Source organism: Tenrec ecaudatus, chromosome 6, assembly GCF_050624435.1.
Source record: "Tenrec ecaudatus isolate mTenEca1 chromosome 6, mTenEca1.hap1, whole genome shotgun sequence".
Lineage (NCBI taxonomy): Eukaryota > Metazoa > Chordata > Mammalia > Afrosoricida > Tenrecidae > Tenrec > Tenrec ecaudatus.
Genome location: NC_134535.1, coordinates 73801176 through 73818932, shown reverse-complemented (window position 1 = coordinate 73818932; position 17757 = coordinate 73801176). Strand labels below are relative to the sequence as shown.

The following is a 17757-nucleotide window of genomic DNA, read 5'->3' as shown; positions in this document are numbered from 1 at the left end:
GTCCTCCTAGATGACATGGTGGTGGACGCAGGCCTGTGTCAATTGGGAATGGAGTTCACGGGCACGTGACCTCTTCCATCCCTTCCCTCCCACGCACCACCTGACAGGGCCAAGAGAAGCATCCTTACTCTAAGCTCCACTTCTGATACCCAGTACTCAGGTGAGCAGGCTGGCCCTGGGCAGTCATCCCTGGGGTGAGAGCACTTACTGGGTGTCCTCCAAGGAGCCAGGGATACTCCCCAACAGCTCACCTGAAGTCTAAGTCCAAAGTTGCAGCTCTTCACCAAAACTACCCATCTGCCCACCTTTCTGGGCTCCTTCCCCAGACCCCCACATCAACCGCCCTCCCACCTTCATCTAAGCACCATGCCTAACTCTTCCCAGAATGCTTGCTGCCATCTCTGGAATCAGTGACTTCCCTGTTCCCACCTGCCCATCTCCCACCACCAGGCACTGACACACAAGAGAGATGAGGTGTCTGACCTGCAGGCCCACCACCTTTCCATCAGCCACAGCTAGGAGGCACTTCTGGCCCCAACCGCTGCCCACCTTGACCACTAGTCCCTAACCAAGCGCTTCAAAAAACAGACCGGCAACTCACCCACTAGACAAAATCACTTCCTTTTTAATTGCTGTTGAAGATTCACACCATCTGGCTCCATGGAGAAGGAGAAAGGGCATTCCCTCTGCTCCATCTATGTCCCTCCCCAAATGCATTACCTGGTCCTTTGCAAAATATTTTACCAGGAGAGGGGGGAAAAAGACCAGAAACCATTGACACAGACAGCCCAGAGGCTGGGTTGATCGAGAGGCAGGGCTGGGCCAGGTAATCGCACCCTCTCCCCACCCCTTTCTGGGGATGGTGTAGGGGCCTGGAAACCCACCCAACCCCTGCTTCGCATCCCCTTAGCTCTGGCTGGGAATGGGGGGGGGGATCTGGGAGTGAGGGATGACTCTGGAGTTGCTCCAGTGGGACTGAGGGGGTGGACAGGGAGAATAGTGGGGGAGGGGTCCCACTGTTGGGGTGCACCCTACCCCAAATCACCACGGGCGCTGCACAGTCACAGGTACGCAGTCACGGTCACAGACACAACCCGAGAGCACCCCCACCCCATCCCACCCCCTGCCCACCCTTGGCTTCCCCTATCCCAAAAAGCCCTCCCCACGCCCCTGCCCGCCCCACCCCCTTGTTGGGGAACAAAGCAATAAATTACAAGGCCCCTCCCCAGCCCTCTAGGCCTTCTCCCGCTCCATCCTTCTTCCTCCTGAGAGGGTCTCTAGGAGAGGCTAGGCGTTTGGCTCCCCCAGCCCTTTAGCTTCCATCCATGGGTGGGTGTGGGCGGACGTCTGGATTTCCACTCCTCATGGTCCCTTTCACAGAAAGGGTTGGGGACTCCCCACCCCCACGGGCAGCAGGGGTCCTGCCCCTCTCTGCCCTTCCCCTTTCACTCGGCAGTGAGATCAGCGTGGAAAGCCGGGGTGGGGGGGTCCCCATATTGGCCCCAAGTCCCAGAGCTCGCTCTCCCACCTACTAACCCTCTGCGTGGCGTGGCGTCACCCCAGGAGCCAGCCTGGGTTTGGGCTCCCGCCGGGGATCAATAGGCTTGTCGAGCACAGGCAGGACTGGATCTCTTCCCGGCCCTAGGGGGCGCGAGCGAGCGAGCAGGTCCCAGAGCCCGGGGTTGGGGTGGGGGGCTGGTGCCACTGTGGGGGGCGCGCCCATAGGCTAACACCAAGGGTGGGGGTAGCGGCGGGCAAACCCAAAGGAATCCACGTGAAAACAGTGGCGAGGGGCCGTGTCGCACTGGGGGCTCCATGCCTCGCTGGGGAGGGGGAGTGAGTTCGTGTCCTCTGGGAGGTGGGGGCTGTGCCCTCGTGGGGGGAGGGGGGAGTGCTCCCGCGGGGCGGGGTGCAGAGTGGAGAGGTGAGTGGGTGCGTCTGTCCAGCGGTCCACCCAGGGTGGCAGTGCCCGGCCTGTGGGGGGTGAGGGGGGTCTCTCCGCTGGGCAACTATACCAGCGCGATGGGGGCGTCGGCGCGGCCCACGCTGGCGGCGCTGCTCCGCCGACGGGGACTGGGCGTGGCGGTGATGCTGGGGGTGGTGGCGGCGCTGGGCGTGGTGGCCGTGCTGCCGCCCTCCCCGGGGCAGCCGTGCTGGAGAAGGACGTCGGCGCACAGCTGGCTCCCGGCCTGGCGGGCGTAGAAGAGCGCGGTGCGGCCCTGCGCGTCCCGGGCAGCCACGTCCGCGCCATTCTAGGGGACGGAAACGTCGCCGGCGTCACCGCGGGCGGGTCCTCAGGAGGCCCAGCCCAGCAGGCCGCCCTCCAGCCACCTCTCCACCCCCACCCCCACTTTGCAGGACCCCTCAGGTTCCCACCCCCCCACGTACCCACAACAGCAGCTGCGTGAGGACCACCTGTGCCAGCTCGGCCGCCAGGTGCAGCGGGGAGCGGAGCTGAGGGTCCTCCAAGCTGGTGTCCAGCGGCCCGTGTCGCGCATGGGCCAGGAGCAGGAGGACCTCGGCCACGTCCTGGGCCTGCACCGCGGCCCACAGCTGGCGACCCAGAGGCGTCTCCGTGGTGCCCAGCGGCGCCAGGAACAGCAGCTGCTCGTACTTGGCCCGGATCCACGACTCTCGCTCCTCTCTGCAAGACCGGTGACCCACAGGAAGGCCTCTAGGGACCTCGGCACCCAGGGCTTCTGGTCCCTAACCAGGGCACCCTCTCAGGAGCCGCGCAATATTCCCCCTCCCCCGCGCGCCCTGGTTTCCTCGCACGCACCGGGAAGAGTCCCGCGTGGGCTTAACGCGGCCCCGAGTGTCACTCTCCCACACACGGTTGGCCATGTCGTTGCCAATGGCCGTCAGCACCAGGGTCAGCTCCCGAGGCCAGTCGTCTAAGTCCAGCGAGCGAACGCGGGACAGGTGTGTGCCCAAGTTCCGGTGGATGCCGGAGCACTCGATGCAGATGAGCGCGCCCAGGTTCAAGCTGGCCCACGTGGGGTCTGGGGAGGGAGTTTAGGGCTTACACCTAGCGCAAAGGGCTCCAGGGAACCACGCGCCCTAGGCCCGGCCACCACCTGGGGGGGATGGGGGGAGGGGACTCCCTCGGCTGCCCCCTTGTGCTCACTGGGGGCCCCGCAGTCCACGCAGATAGAGTTTCCCTTGGCGTTACGGATTGCCTGGATAGCCACGGCTTCGCTCTGGCTGTCTGTGCGCAGCTGTGGAGGGAGTGGGGTTAGTACTGCCCCTCCTCCGCTCCCAGCAAGCCCCTCCCACCACTCAGACACTTGCCCCGCTTCGCTCCACCCCTACCCTCCCCCCAACCGCTCACCTTGACTTTGCTGCTCTCACAGCACTGCAAGCTGGCGAGGATCTGGCTCTCGATGGCCTGGACCCAGGCGTCCCGCTCCTCAAAACTGGCGGCCTCAAAATGCCATGTCTGGCCAGTGCTGGACACAATCAGGAACTCAAAGTTTTCCTCTGGGGGGGGGGGACACAGGGCAGAGTCATGAAGCACAGGATTCACAGGTGGGGCTGACTTCCCCAAACCCTTCCTCCCTGATGTCCATCCATCCCTAGCCCCTGGGGATGGGGCTGTGGGGTGTGTGTGTAGGGGATGCAGAGGGTGGGGAAGAGCAGGAAGCCCCCAAGCACATGCAGGGAGAGGCAGGGGCCCCCACCCCTCTGCACCCCAGCTGAGCACCCCTCCCAGCTCCCCACTTGTTACCTGCTTTATAAATATTTCTTAAACTACCAAAGGATTTTAGTTTCCACATTTTGCGCTTGGCTGGTTTCCCGAAGCGAAGGAGATAGAGATAGGGTGAAGGACCAAAGAAAGAGAAGAGGAAGGAGGAGAAAAGAGAGGGGGGGCGGGGGGGGGGAGAAACAGTGGGCAGAGAGTGCCAGAGACAGAACAGGACAGGACAGATGGGGAGACAAAGCAGAACGAAAGTCAGTGTCCCCAGAGCAGAGTGGAGCAAAGCCAAGAGCCATGAGAGCAGGCAGATCTAGAAGCTGGGTCTGAGGACCCAGCAGAGAGCAGGGCCGGGGGGTGGGGAGGGCTCATGAGGACCAGTGAGGACCCAGGTCTCCCATAAGGGTAGGCAGGGTCAGGTCCAAGTGAATCAGGGAAGGGGACAAAAACTGGGTCCCAGGCTTGGGAGGAAGGGGCCCTAGGGTCCAAAAGGAGTCTCTGGGTTCTAGGTGTTCACTTGGGGTAGGAATGAGGATCACTGTGGTCACGGGGTTGGGTGGGGACTTGGTGATCACTGAAAGTTATTGGGAGCAGGGCCCCATTGGTCACAGAATCCAAGAACAGTCAATAGAAGACACTAAGGTCAGGGCTGAGTTATTAGGGGGTCATGGGACAGACTGGGATGGTCATTCGAACTGAGGACAGGGGCAGGACCTAGGGGGTCATTAGAGGAGGGAGCAAGAATTAGAGATTGATGGGGGTCCTTGAGGACATGGGGCTGGGGACCACTGGTGAGGAAGCCAGAGGCTGGGGAGCAGGAGAGGAAGGGCATTTAAGTTATAAGCAAAGTGGGGATGAGAGCCAAGCACTCAGCTCAGGCACTTCTCCTTCTGCAGGAGCTAGGCCAGGGGTCTGGAGTTAGGGGTGAGGGTGCAGGGGGTGGAAGGACTGAGACTGCCTCCAGGGCCTCACCTTCAGCCTGACCAGCAGAGCCTTCAGTCTTAGAAGGTGTTGTCAATTTCTTCCTCCTCTGCTTCTTCACCATGGGAGAAGGAGGAGGTTCCCGAGTCAGGGGGCTCAGGTCTCCAGATGGGGTACAGTCTTAGAGAAGGGGATACAGCTGCCTCAGTTGCCCCCTCCACAGCTTTCCTGATTTCTTGACAGGCTGTCCCCTCCCCTGAACTAGCACTGGCACCGATGAGGTACCCTTTGATCAACCCTGGGAAAGGGGGCTGATAAGTGGTTTAGAGTCAGACCTGCACTCAGATCCTGGCTCTGCCGCTTACTGGCCTTGAGACCCTGAGCAAGTCACTCAACCTGAGCCTCAGCTTCTTCATCTCTAAAATGGGGCTAAGAATCTTGGCCTGACAAGCGAGGTTATTGTGAGGTTTATTTATAACAATTTTATTTGCTATTTAAAAGTTTTATACAAGTGTGTGTCTGTGTGTGTCAATTTGAGCATTTGAGAAAAAAAAGTTTTTAAGTAAATGATACATGTGTCCAATTTAAAGAGTCACATCTTTCCAAATACAGTAAATCCGGAGAAGCTGAAACCTGTGAAAGGGAGAAGCCTGCTAGAGATGGAGAATGCAAATATGTTCCAATCAAATGTGTGACAGAAAAGTGATAAAGGTGCATGCATCAAAGGCAGAAAACTTGTGAGGCCCAGAAAAATAAGACCACCATGCCATTGCATTCCGTTTCTCACAGGTTGCCCTGGATTCCAGTCCCCGACTCTGCCTTGGTGTGAGCCCCAAAGCAACCCTATGAGATAGACTACCATTATCTCTAGCTCACAGATGAGGAAACCGAGGCAAGGAGTGGGCATGTAACTTGCCCCAGTGGCAAGCCAGGATTCAAGGCCAGGCAGTTTGGCTCTAGGTTGCTAGTACCCAATAGATGCTCAGTGTGCTCATGCATGCATTCATTCCAGCCTCTCTCGCTTCCACCCCTTCTCATCTCCCGCCCATCTGGAGTCAGGCAGACAGTAGACAGAGGGTGGATCCCTCACTGACCGGTGCTGAGGGCTCGGGCCAAATTCCTGTCTGGCTTCAGCAGGTGCTTAGATGTCTGGTCTGGTGGTGGCTGCAGAGAACTGGGGCTCGGGCTCGGGCTTGGGGTGGGAGTAGTAGCTTCTGTCAGAAGAGGGAGAAGATAAAAGCTCAGGGATGACTCCATCTCCTGGCTTCATTCCTGCTCTGGTCCCTCTTGATCACCCTCTTTCCTGCTTGTCTAGTCCCAGCACCCAATGCCCTACTCCCCTTTCTTTTCCCAGCTCTGGCTCCTCTGCTAACCCTTCATCGTGAATCCCCCCCCCCCCCCCGCCATACTTACCAGGGCCTTCGCCCATCTGGACAGTGCTCATGTCCTTCACCAGCCCATTGATGCTGGCTGAGGGGCCGAAAGCAGAAATTGCCCGTGGGGGCCGCTTGCCAGGGACCTTGACAGTTGTCCGTAGCAAGTCCATCTCCTTGCCATGGGTACTGTGGATGTAATCCTGGAGGGGCACAGGGGCCAATGGGTACAGGAAAGGGAGTCCTTGGTGGGTCTGGGAATCAGTCAGTAACATGAGATTGAGGGGTCTCTGTGAGCTGTTGGACATTGAATACAGAAGACTGAAGAACTGATGCATTTGAATTGTGGTGTGGGTGGAACATTGAAAGCACCTTGCTAAAAGGAGAGACACAGCTGTCCTGGAAAAAGGATGGTCAGAATGCTCCTTAGAGGAGGATGAGACTTTGTCTCTAGTGCTTTGGACATGTTGTCAGGAGACATCTGTCACTGGAAAGGGCAGAGGGGCAGCAAAAGAGAGGATGGCTCTCAAGGAGATGGACGGACACAGTGGCTGCAACAATGGGGTCAAGCACAGGACCAATTGTAAGGATGGTCCAGGACCGGGCAGTGTTTCCTTCTGTTGTGCATAAGGTCACTATGGGGCGGAACCAACTTGATGGCATCTCACAACAGCTGTGAGCTGTTGGGGTGGGACTGAGCTTCCAGAGGGCCCACCAGATTTGGCCAGCATCGCCTCCTCTGTGTGGAGGCCCCTCCTCTGCTTTCTCCCACTAGACCGCAAGTTGCTGAGGGGATGTATTTACTCCTGCATGGGCATGTGGCGGGTGCCCAATACCTGCTTGTTAGAGGGCAAGGATTTCTCAGAAACGATGCATTTGTCAGGGGCACAGACTGGCAGAGCTGGGAAGGGAATCCACGACCAGCCTGTGTGGCCCAGCCAGCCTCTGCTACTCACGTTAATGCTCGGGTGGTAGAGTAGGAAGCCATTACTGGACAGTGTCACATATTTCTTCTTCCACTCTTTGTTCAAGGAGTTGCCACTGCGTTTTAGGAGGAAGCTCTGGAGTATGGAAAGCCACTGGTTAGAGCAGCGGGTCGCCCGATTCATCACAGTAGCAAAATGACAGTGATGAAGTAGTAACGAAAACAATTTTATGGTCGGGGGAGGGGGGTCACCACAACATGAGGAACTGTATGAAAGGGTCTCAGCGTGAGGAAAACAGTGGACGGACAGACGAACTCGCTGCCCCCTGGCTTGCCCCCAGCCCCAGGGCTACCCACCTGTTTGATGGGAATGGCTCGACCGCTCCCTGTGGTTTCCCCTCGACTCTCCAAGCTCCGCTTCTCTGAGTCACTGCCCCGACGATTCTGGAATGATTAGTGGTATCAGAGAGTGGGTGGGAAACACTGATGGAAAGTCAGGGGTGAAAGATGAAGAAGAGCCCAACAGAGTGGTGTAGGGGTGAGGGAAGATGAGAAGGGAACAGGGGACAGGAGGCCAGGGGTCAGCGAGTGCAATACCGCGAAGAGGCTAGTCCTGCGCTTGGCGGCCCGGTGCAGGGAGCCCGGGGTACTCAATCCAGCCACTGCCGCTGCCTCCGCTCGGAGCTCCCGGTGACCAACATTGGGTGAGGATGGAAGGGAGGAAGAGTAATCGCTAGTGTGGCCCCCGTTGCTGGCCTGGGAATGGATAAATGGATAAAGGAGTCAGCCGAACGTCCGAGATGCCCGCACCCCACCAAGCTACAGTGCTAGCTGGTTATGAGACATCCACGAGAGACCTTCAGTTCATCACCATCAACTCAGACAAGCACTGTCAGAAAAATCCTCGCCAGCGCTGGTCTCTGGCTTTGCATTTTACGAAGGTCCCTCTCCCATGGGTTATACCATGCATCATAACAAATGCCCCTTGGAGGCAAGGATGGCGAGGCTTTATCTCATGTACTTTGGACATGTTGTCAGGAGACACCAGCCGCTGGAGAAGGACATCCCGCTCGGTAAAGTGGAAGGGCAGTGAAAAAGAGGAGGCCCTCGACGAGAGGGATTGACACCGTGGCGGCAATAACGGGCTCAAACATAATTGTGAGCAAGGATGGGGCAGGGCAGGGTGGTGTTTCCTTCTGCTACCCCTGGGGTCGCTATGTATCAGAACCGACCCCGTGACATTTAACAACCACAGGTCTTGCAACCGTCCTGATAACCTTGGGAAGTTAAATGACTAGTCTGACGTCGTGGAAGAGTATTTCTCCAACCTGGCTGACTCTCCACCTTTTCTCCTGAGAATGTCCCTGCCACTTCCGTTGTCCCCATCCTTTGGTGCCCTGTCCTACTCCTTGGGTCCTCGGCCACTCCTCCTTTGCGTCTTTCCAGACCCTCTGTAAGCTCTGAAGCCCCAGCTCACCTGCCCCGCTACAGGGGTGGACGCAGCGGAGTGACTTGGAGAGCTGGGTAGAGACTTGCAGGCAGCCAAAAGCTGTTGTTGTTTGCGGAAGGTCACTACCTTCTGGGCCACTAAGGGGAGGAAAGAGAGGCGTGAGCAGGGAAGACATCCCAGCTTTGAAACCCGCCCCCCCATGATGCTGGCCCCCCTCTGTGCCAGCTCCTCGAACCCAGGCAGCCTGTGAGACTGGTCTACAAACCTTTGACTTTCCCTCATTGCTTCTGCCCGGCAATGCTAGCTTCCAGCTACTCGGGGAATCGTGAATGCCTCGGCCAGTCTCAGGTCCCTAGGTCCCCACACACGGAGGGCCAGCACACTCACCCTCCTGGAAGACCCGGTCCACGTGGAGCCCGTAGGTAGCACATGTCTCATAGTAACTGCAGCGTTTCATTTCCGCACACAGAGCCCTGGCTCGAGCGTCCCCCACGACCCGAGGGGAGGTGGCACTGATTCTGTCTGGGGGAACAGGGAAGGGGCAGAATTGGACAAGCCTCCCCGCACCCCGCCTTCTCATGCTTCCCTTTCCCTTCCGCCCCAGTCTCAGCCTGGGTGGACTGGGGACAGGACAAGCGAGAGGTCGACAAAGACCCTATCTTTGCTTATGCTGCCCCAGGATTGTGCTGAAGGCCAGTGGAACTTCCTGACCAGGTCTGCCATGGCTGAGGCCCCCGAGTGACCATTGCCCTGCCCTGCACTCTGAGCCAGGGAGCGGATGCTGGGGAAAGGTTGACTGTCCAAAGGTAACAGGTGGGATGCTTGCTCTGTAGCGGGAAACCAGGAGGTAAGCCACAGGTGGGAGGCAGGCACCTGCAGCATGGGTAGCCAGGGACAGAGTCCTGCCAACTCCACACAGGTGAGTACTGGGAAAGTGCTCCCTGGGCTGAGAACCTCTGAACTGAATCACTGCTGTGGGGATGAAGAGGTTGTATGCGCTGTGTTTTCTCTTTATTTGGAGGCAGACTCCTTTAAAAGGAGGCGGGGAGAGTCTTTCTAACCACGCTGGACTCAGAACCACCAGGTAGACTCTGACTCAGGGGCGACAGGCAGTAGGTGTCACAGAGTAGGGAGGACTGCTCAGAGGCTCTTCACCACGGTGACCTTTCAGAAGCAGAGGGCCAGCCACCGGGCTCTGCTTTCCAGGAGCAGTAGTGGTCGAGGGCTCACTCTCTTAAAAGGGGCACATTAAGAGGGGCATGGGGAGCGGAGATGGGACTGGGAAACAGCAGTGGGCAGGCACAGATCAGTGGCATCTCAGGAGAGGAACTGAGACTGCTACTAAAGCTGTCCCATTCGCCCACCCTAGAGGATGCCCCTTTCTGAACTCAGGCCTTGGGACATTTGCATTTAGTGTAATGATTCCCTTCTTTGGAGATCTGGCTCCATCCAGAGGGTTGCTGGAATCACAGGCAGGAGCTATATGCACGGGTCCCCACACCCTCACTCTGGCTGCTTAATACCCTCCAGATGGCTTTCCTTGGGCTTTTTCTCAAAGCAGGATTTCCCCTGGCTCTCTTACCTTGTGTCCCCACCAGTGCCAGGGCGAGGCCTCCTCGGCCCTCCCCTCGAAGGGAGCTCAGCTGCCCATGGAGACAGCTCACAGCTTGGAAACTGTTCTCATCCTCTAGGCTGAAGACAAAGATGACCGCATCTGCCCAGCTTGAGAACTTGCAGGGGTGAGATAGCAGACAGAGGGTCAGACAAGTAGACTCCTCGGGACTCTGGGGCACCAGAGCCTTCCCCCTTGTCTAGTACTGATCCCTGCTAGGCTGCCCACTCCAACACTTTGCCCCTCACCTTGGCATCAGGTGCCCCAGCCTCCTCTCGAATCAGCACCAGATGAGTCTGTCCATCCACCAACATCTCTTTCTTGTGCTGCTCACCTGTACAGTGGGTTTGAAAGGTTACAGGTCACCTAAACCTCCTCATACTCCCTGAACCATAATTATCATGGGTTCAAGTCCTCGCTGATGGCCATACCTATCTAGCCAGTCATGGGTCCCTAATCCCAACCCTTAGCTTACGGTGCCTCCTGATAACTCACTCTCTGTCTTCTCCAGCACCTGGTATGAGCCAGTCAGGAAGCGGTGGATGAGTGATGACTTCCCACTGCGCACGTCACCCAGCACACCCTGAGGACGTGGAACCAAACATTAGGAGGATGCAGGACCCTTGGGTTCAGATGCACTCCAGAAAGCCCAAAGGAAATGATAGTGTTCAGTTATACAAGAAGGATCCTACAGTCAGGAGAGAACACTGGGGGAGGGGGGGCGTGGAGGCAGGGATCAGGGTATGAAAGTAGCAAGAATTGATCTCGAACTCCAAGTGGACCACCAGCCAAAGAATGTCAGTAACTCAGGACCAGATTACTTTGATTTGTTTAAGGTATATACTAGACGTGTGTGTGTGTGTGTGTGTGTGTGTGTGAGAGAGAGAGAGAGAGAGAGAGAGAGAGAGAGAGAGAGAGAGAGAGAGAGAGAGAGAGAGATCACAGCCGTCAGCGCAAGTTGGACAATTTTACCAAATTCTAGCTAACAGAACATGCAGGACCAAAGCAGAGATGCAAGCCACCAGAAGAGGACCATGAACAAACAGGCCCGAGGGGGAAGGGGAAGGAAGCACAGGGAGAAGAGAGAGTTGTGAACATGTTGGAAGCCCCAGGATGGTGCTAGGAAGGAGGGTTTCTTCGGCAGGAATCTTGTTAAAACGTATATTCTGATTTGGTACATCTGAGGAAATTTTCAAGAAGAGGCTTGAACCAGAATGAACCAGTCCAAACCCCTGCTATAAAAACAGACTCCCAGGAGAACTCTTTTGCACTCTGACACAGGAGAGGGGAGAGGGTCTGAGGAGGCTTGGGAGCACAAAGGTGGGAGGTTAGCTGGAGGGCAGTTAGAATACCTACCAGGCGCAGTTCAGGGATGGAGCGGCTCAAGGTCCACTCCTGGCTATTGACCACAGCCTCTGTAACAGGAGAGCAGTAGTGAGAGGGAAGCTCCGGCCCCCAAAGGACTCCCAGCCCTCACTCACGCCTGCACCCATGACAGCTTCCCCTAACCACCAGGACCAGCTAGACTGGAGAGGCATGTGGAAGGGATAGGCTTCAGGGTGAGTGGTCCCCAGTCCTCCCAGCCCAGCCTCTCTTCCCACAGCTGTTGCTGCCGCTCAGTGGTTGCTAAGCAACAAAACCAGCAAGACAAAAATACTTCAGTTGGCATCTCCCTTAAAACACATCCCCAAACGCGGGTCCCTGCCCCAGTCCAGAGGACCAGGACTCTGACAGTGGCTGGGTTCTCCCCTCTGAAGGAGATCACCAGCGGGGCTCCTCCCTGCACCCATTGACTCCCAGGGCAGGTCCTGGAAGGAGAGGGGCCAGGACACAGAGGCCAGCGAGTCCTCCTCAACCTCTGTAGCACTTGAGAGAAACTGAGGTGGAGGCTCTCGCTCCCCTTTTCAAGGTCAACTGCACCCCGGTGGTGACCCTGCGTTGTCCCCACAGCTCCAAGGATGGAGTTTGGATTTTCCTTTGCTTCCCTTTCCCACACTCTCCACGCTAGCGGCCTCCAAAAGAACTGCGAGGAAGGTCTACACTCCTCAGCCCAGAGATGCTACGGGGTGTGGGGGTGTGGCGGCAAGAAGGATGCTCCTTCCGCCCTCCGGGTGCAGCCCCCGCGCCTGACACCGGCCGGACGTTCCCGGGGCGCCGCAGCTGCGGCGGGAACTCTGGGATCCCGAGCCATCTGCTCCCGCCCGCTCCGGAGCCAAACCCCGGGGGCCGCCTCCGCCCTGGGACCCGCCCCCTCTCCAGGGAGTGCGAGCAGAACCAACTGAGTCCTCCGCCTCTCTCCTCCAGAAAAAAAATTAGACACCCTGGTTGGGGGGGGGGAGCAAAAGCCTTTCCCATACCCCTTTCAAGGGTAAAAAATTGCCTTTGCTGCAGTTCCACCCCTGACTCACTCGGGGCCAGCGCCCCCCGCCCCCCCCAGCGTGTCTCAGGGTCGCTCAGGGGCGGGGGTGGACCGTGGGGAAGTGAGGCTTCCTATCCACCCCCTTCCACTTTACATGGAAATATTCGGCACGCTCCAGCCCCCACGCACAGCCGACCGCCCACTCCGTCTTCTCTGCACCCAAAGCTGCAGCTACCCCACCTCCCCACTACTGCCTCACTAGCCTGCTCTCCGCCCTGAGCAGGACCAGCCCCCCAGGCCAGGAGCTGCCTGCAAGGTCACTGTCCTGCAGGCCACCTGCCCCAAGGGCCCAGGGGTAACTGAGGCCTCCGCAACACACACACACACACACACACACACACACACACACGCCCCCAGTGCCCCTCTGGACACAGCGAAGTCCTCCTGTCTATCTCTGTGCCCTGGCTGGAAGTGCAGTACTTGGGCCTCTCAGCAGCAAATCACTCTTTTCCCCCAGAATGGCCTGAGGCTCTCTGAGTCCCTCTCATACCAACTGGTCTCTGGCCCGTGCCTCAGTTGGGGTGACTTCTCACCACCCTTCAGGATCTTCTACTTTTTGCCCCTGATCTTGACAGATCCATACCCCTACCCATAAGAGAAGCTTCTCTGACCCCATCCTGCCCACCGCTCCCACCGCAGGCTGACCATTCCCAGGTGCCCTCCTTTCCCTGTCTGTAGGTCCGGAACTCACTAGGGGAGGCACGAAGCTCTGCACCCAGTAGCTCCCGGGACCCACTGACAGAAGACAGGCTCGGGGTTGCAGGAGGGGGCCCGGAACCAGGTGGTCCCCCGGTGCTCTTGGTAAAGATGCCGCTGATAAACTTGAGCATTTTTCGGTCACGAGTGGATGCTCGGCCCCCCTCCCGGCCCCGTTTCAGCCCCGGAGCGGGAGGTTCCAGAGTGATGGGAGGTGCAGGCCCGGGGAGCTGCACGGAGGCGGCGGCAGAGGCTGCAGCTGGAGGTGCTGGGACTGTGAGCGGAGGAGGAGAGCCGGCGGGTGGTCCAGGGTGCAAATCGCTGTTGTCCAGGGTCTTACTCTTGCCTTTCCGAGGAGACAGCTTTGCGCGGGCTCCCGGCCCAACCCCGACCATACCAGAGGTCGCGGCGGCAGCGCCCCCTCCTCCGGCGGCGGTGGCAGACGCGGCGGAGGCAGAGGCTCCAGTTCCCGCGCTGCTCTTTGACCCCTTGACCCTGGGTTTGCCCTCGCTTTCGGGCCATGACAGGCGACTACCCGCGCCCTTGCCCCCTCCGGCTTTGGCGCCACTCGTGGTCACGGTCTTGCAAGGCTTTGGAGCCGGCGGAGGAGGCGCCACCTTGAGCCTCCGGCTGCCAGTGCCCGGGTGTGGGGAGGACGAACCTGGAACGCCGCCTCCCGCACGGCCTTCAGGCTCTGGGCCCCCCCAGCTAGGGCTGCTGAGCAGGGGGCGCCGGGAGGAGGTGGGGGCTCCCCCAGGTTTCGGGTCCGGGCTCAGCCCCCCGGAGAGGGGAGGCGCTGGGGGGGCGGCCCAGAGGGAGAGGCGGCGGCCAGGAGCTGGGGACACCGGGCGGGCCGGACTGGCGGGAGCTGGGGACAGGCTGGGGGGCTCCGTGCCCCCGGCGCCCGCGCTGCTCGTGCTGATCCACAGCGCATCCTGCCGGTGGAAGAGACGCTCGTGCCGCTTCTTGCCCGGCTCCTCTGAGCCTCGGGGGCTGCCCGGATCCCCGGTCTCCGCGCCCCTGGCCCCGGGGGCGCCGGACGCGGCGGCTGCAGACGGGGAAGGCGGCGGCGGAGGCACCGACTCGAGCTTGACCAGTGTCAGCGAGATGAGGTAGGTCGTTGTCCGGCGCTGAAGCGCGCCCGCGCCCCGGCTCATGGGGCCCCGAGACCCCCGAGCTGGGGAGGAGAGGGGACTCCCCCGGACTGCTTCAGGGGGGCCCAGCCATGGGGCCGCCCTGCTCGCTGCCCCCAGCCCCCGGACCCCGCTGAGCCCCTGGCCAGGCTCCCCTGTCGCCGCCGCCTCCGCCGCCTCCGCTTGCGCCCCCCTCCCATCACACGGGGCGCCCCCTCCCCATGCTCCCCGCCTTGCGCCCCCACCCCCTTGGTGCCCCGGGACCTTGGTGCTGCTCCAAGGAGGCGCGCCCGGCAGTGGACCCCGGCCTGGGTGGGGGCGCAGAGATGGGCGAAGGAGGGCGGGGAGGACAGTAGTGGGGGCAAATGGGGGAGAGGGAGGGACAGGGGACGGAAAGGGGGAGACGGAGGCTGGGAGAGAAGAGGAGCCGGTGCGGGGGAGGCAACGATGAGGGAGGGAGGAAGGCTCCGGAGACCAGGGCCGCGGCTGGGGTCGGGGAAGGGGTCCTGAGGAGGGTGGGGAGAGAGTGGGGCTGGCCGTGCGGGGGATTCGCAGGGCGCAGGGAGGATGCTGGAGATGGAGGTACCGGCGGCAGCGGGGGAGGAAGGAGCGAAGCGGGAGGGAGGTGGAAACCCACGGGTCCGGGAGGGGAGGGGCGTGAATCCGGGTAAAGAGTCTGGGGGCTCGCCGGGGCTCGGCTCAGTCCGGATGCTCGCTGTGTCCGGGCGCTCCCCTTACATTGAGGAGGAGGCGGCCCCCACCCCCCCAACCCTATCTGCCCCCCCACCACCACCACCACCTCCTTTTCCAACAGCACGGCTGTCTGTGAGGGCGGCGCAAAACCCAGGACTGGATTCCCCTCCCCAAATCCTGGGCTGGATTTCCTGGGATTTGGACTCACCTACTCCAACAACCTAGCCCCCTCCTCTTTCATACCGGGGTTGGGGAGTGTCCCTGTGAATAGGACCTTTAGGGACAAGGGCGAAAAATCGACATGTGGAGGGACTGGCCGAAGAGAAAACGGGGCAGACTCGGGGTCACTGTCAATTCCGAGGCAGCTGAAGTGGGAAAGTAAGGGGCCTTGAACTCCCTTTTCCAGTACCCATGTCTCCCTCCTCAGGTCCTTGTATGGGTTCTTTTCCCAACACACACAAGTCATACACTATGGGGCTCCACTGGAGCTTGACTCTCCCAGAGTGAACTTGGAAAGTGGTCCCCTGGGATGAGCACAGGCTGAAATTTAGCAGGGTAAGAAGAAGGGGAGGAGTAGAGGGAAAAAAAAATCTGGGGACACCAGGAGCCCAGCCTGGGCGAGTCAAAGGCTCCTGTGGAGGGTGAGGGAGACAGGACGTGCCTACCCATTGACAGCACCCCCCCCATCCCAAAGTGCATCTGGTCTCCATAGCAACAGCAGCTCCAAGAGTGCCTCAGAAACAGCGGGGATAAGCAGAGAGCAGAGATCTCTCCTCCTGTGTGGTGGGTGGGGAACCCAGCAGAAGAAAATGTTAGGCTAGTGGAGACACCAACCTCACATCTCTCTGTCCATAGGGGGGCGGGGCTTAGCTCCCCCCACCCAGCTGAGGCAGCCAGACAGGGAGCCTGCTTCTCCTGAGGTCCCATTTAGTCTCCTGAGATTTGTGGGGTGGAATACTTTTAGAAGGTTAAGGAGAGGGTAGGCAGAGAGAATGGAAAACGTCTGCTGTGTCCCCCACCGCACTAGGGACGCTAGAGCTCATGCTGGCCACACCAACACTATGAGAGGGTGAAGGGGTTAGGCTGGCCACAAGATGCCTGGGAAGGGAGGCACTCTCCACAGCCTTAGAGACCCCTGGCCAGGACTCCAAGCGCTGCCTTGATTTGGCATCCCACCATCCTGAGGCAGCCTGAGACTAAAATAAGAGTGGCCGTGGGTGGCTTGGAGGCAGGAGCCAGCCAGCAGCATGCTGGCCTTGGGGGGTGGGGGGTGGGGCAAAACCTGGATGCAGGGCACTGGCTTTGTTATCCTAGAGGCCTGTACCCAATACCTAGGCCGTCCTGTCCCAGCGCCTTCGACTCACCACCATCCTTTACACTTTACACGTCTGTGGAACCCGAAGAACAACATGCCCAGGACAGGGTGTCCTTCAGGGGTCTGTTTAGATGATCAGAGTGAAGAATTGTGGGGCTCTGGCTTAATTTCCCTTCCTTTGGTGATTTCAGTTTCCCTTTATATTCAACGGGAACAAAAGGACTGAGATACATTGCTTATGAAGAGGGGAGTTTTCCGCCTTTGCTACCCCTTGCCCTTCCTTTTCCAGAGCTGAACAGCTCACCTGCACCCCAGTAACCGCCTACCAGCTCTTTCCTCTCTTTTGCCTACAGGGGTGGGTCCCTCCTTGGGATGCCACCCCACCCCTGCCCCCTTAGTGTAGGTCAGCCTTTCCAGCCCCTAATACTGTATGGAAAAGTGACTGACGTTCAGGGCAAAGAAGCAGTAGAGAAGCAGGTATGAGAAGTCACCAGCCTCAGATGAGCAAGGGCAGGAGGGGCCATGGGGAAGGGGTCAGTTAGATTGTTGTCTTAGGATCACAAACCGTTTCTGCTCCAAACCACGCTCTGGGGGCCTCTACCATTAGAGAGACCCAGGTCCCTAATGGGGAGAAATTCTCCTAACTCCCTAGGTAGGTAGCTAAGAATGGAGAGGCTCCAAGAAGCTCCAAGAGCTGACTGTGCCATGGAAGACATGCTTCTGACACCTTCCAGGAGTCCTGTTGTTTCTCTCACACGTCAGAGATGCCCAAGATGAACATAGGCTTGAGATGACTCCAGTTCCACCATTTCCCTAGTGGTGGGCCTTGTGAACGGAGAGAAACTGTCTTTGCCAGGGCCCCACCACAGGAGTGAAGGCTGGGGCTTGGGCAGGAGGATGTGGGGATGGTGTTGCCATGGCAGCACTTCCTCCCAGTGTTGTCATCTCTTGCTCTAATGGCACTAAGGAGGTAGAGCGGAAGGTGTGTGTGTGGGGGGGGGGGGAGGCAGGGGGAACAGGAACATGGGGAGGAGAGTTCTGGGGACTTCTCTGCCATTTGGATGTGCGGCACCTATGTGAGTGCCATGGTGGGCTTAGGAGCCCAAGAGTCTGAATGGTGTGTTTCAGTGTCTGTGTTGTTTTGTTTTGTGTTTTTTTCTCCTACAGCTGGAGAACAAGAGGTCACTGATTCTTAGTGGGTCCTGGGAATGAATACATTATCCAGTCCCAGAACCTCCTGGCCCGAATTGCTTCCTGTCTTGGACTCCCCCCACCCCACCCCACCCCTGCCGCCCCCACCAAAGCAGGGACCAAGTCCACAGGCCTCCTTCCCTTTGCTAGCCCACTTCTCCATTGCCAAGGGGTCAGCTCAGAGCCATCCTTTGTTGATCCCCTGGGGGACGGACCAGAGTCGGAGAAAGAGAAAATTCACCCCTCCCTTGCCGTTTTCCATCGTTCCCTAGAGCTCAGCTCCACGCATGGGGACTAGAAAGTGCTGACTGGGAAATGATGTATGGCCTGGCGGT

General features: G+C 59.1%; 1 protein-coding gene across 1 annotated transcript; it reads right to left on the bottom strand.

The window, feature by feature from the left end:
* Window positions 1–1198: 1198 nt before the first annotated feature.
* On the bottom strand, window positions 1199–14894 carry AGAP2 (ArfGAP with GTPase domain, ankyrin repeat and PH domain 2). Its single transcript, XM_075551374.1, has 18 exons — window positions 13086–14894; window positions 11332–11390; window positions 10471–10558; window positions 10224–10309; window positions 9946–10093; window positions 8751–8885; window positions 8391–8500; window positions 7511–7669; window positions 7271–7357; window positions 6945–7049; window positions 6029–6191; window positions 5710–5829; window positions 4667–4795; window positions 3332–3480; window positions 3128–3218; window positions 2780–3002; window positions 2389–2644; window positions 1199–2252 (listed from the first exon to the last, which is right to left on the bottom strand). Exons 1-18 carry the CDS (start codon window positions 14245–14247, stop codon window positions 2010–2012), a joined length of 3513 nt encoding a protein of 1170 aa, XP_075407489.1. The 5' UTR covers window positions 14248–14894; the 3' UTR covers window positions 1199–2009.
* Between the last annotated feature and the right edge of the window lie 2863 nt (window positions 14895–17757).

Coding starts and splice junctions, on each gene's coding strand:
- AGAP2 (XM_075551374.1), bottom strand. CDS start 14,247: ATGAGCCGGGGCGCGGGCGCGCTTCAGCGCCGGACAACGACCTACCTC. Junction 7,050..7,270: donor GAGCCATTCCCATCAAACAG/GTGGGTAGCCCT, acceptor TCCATACTCCAG/AGCTTCCTCCTAAAACGCAG. Junction 4,796..5,709: donor GGCCCGAGCCCTCAGCACCG/GTCAGTGAGGGA, acceptor CCCTTCTCTAAG/ACTGTACCCCATCTGGAGAC.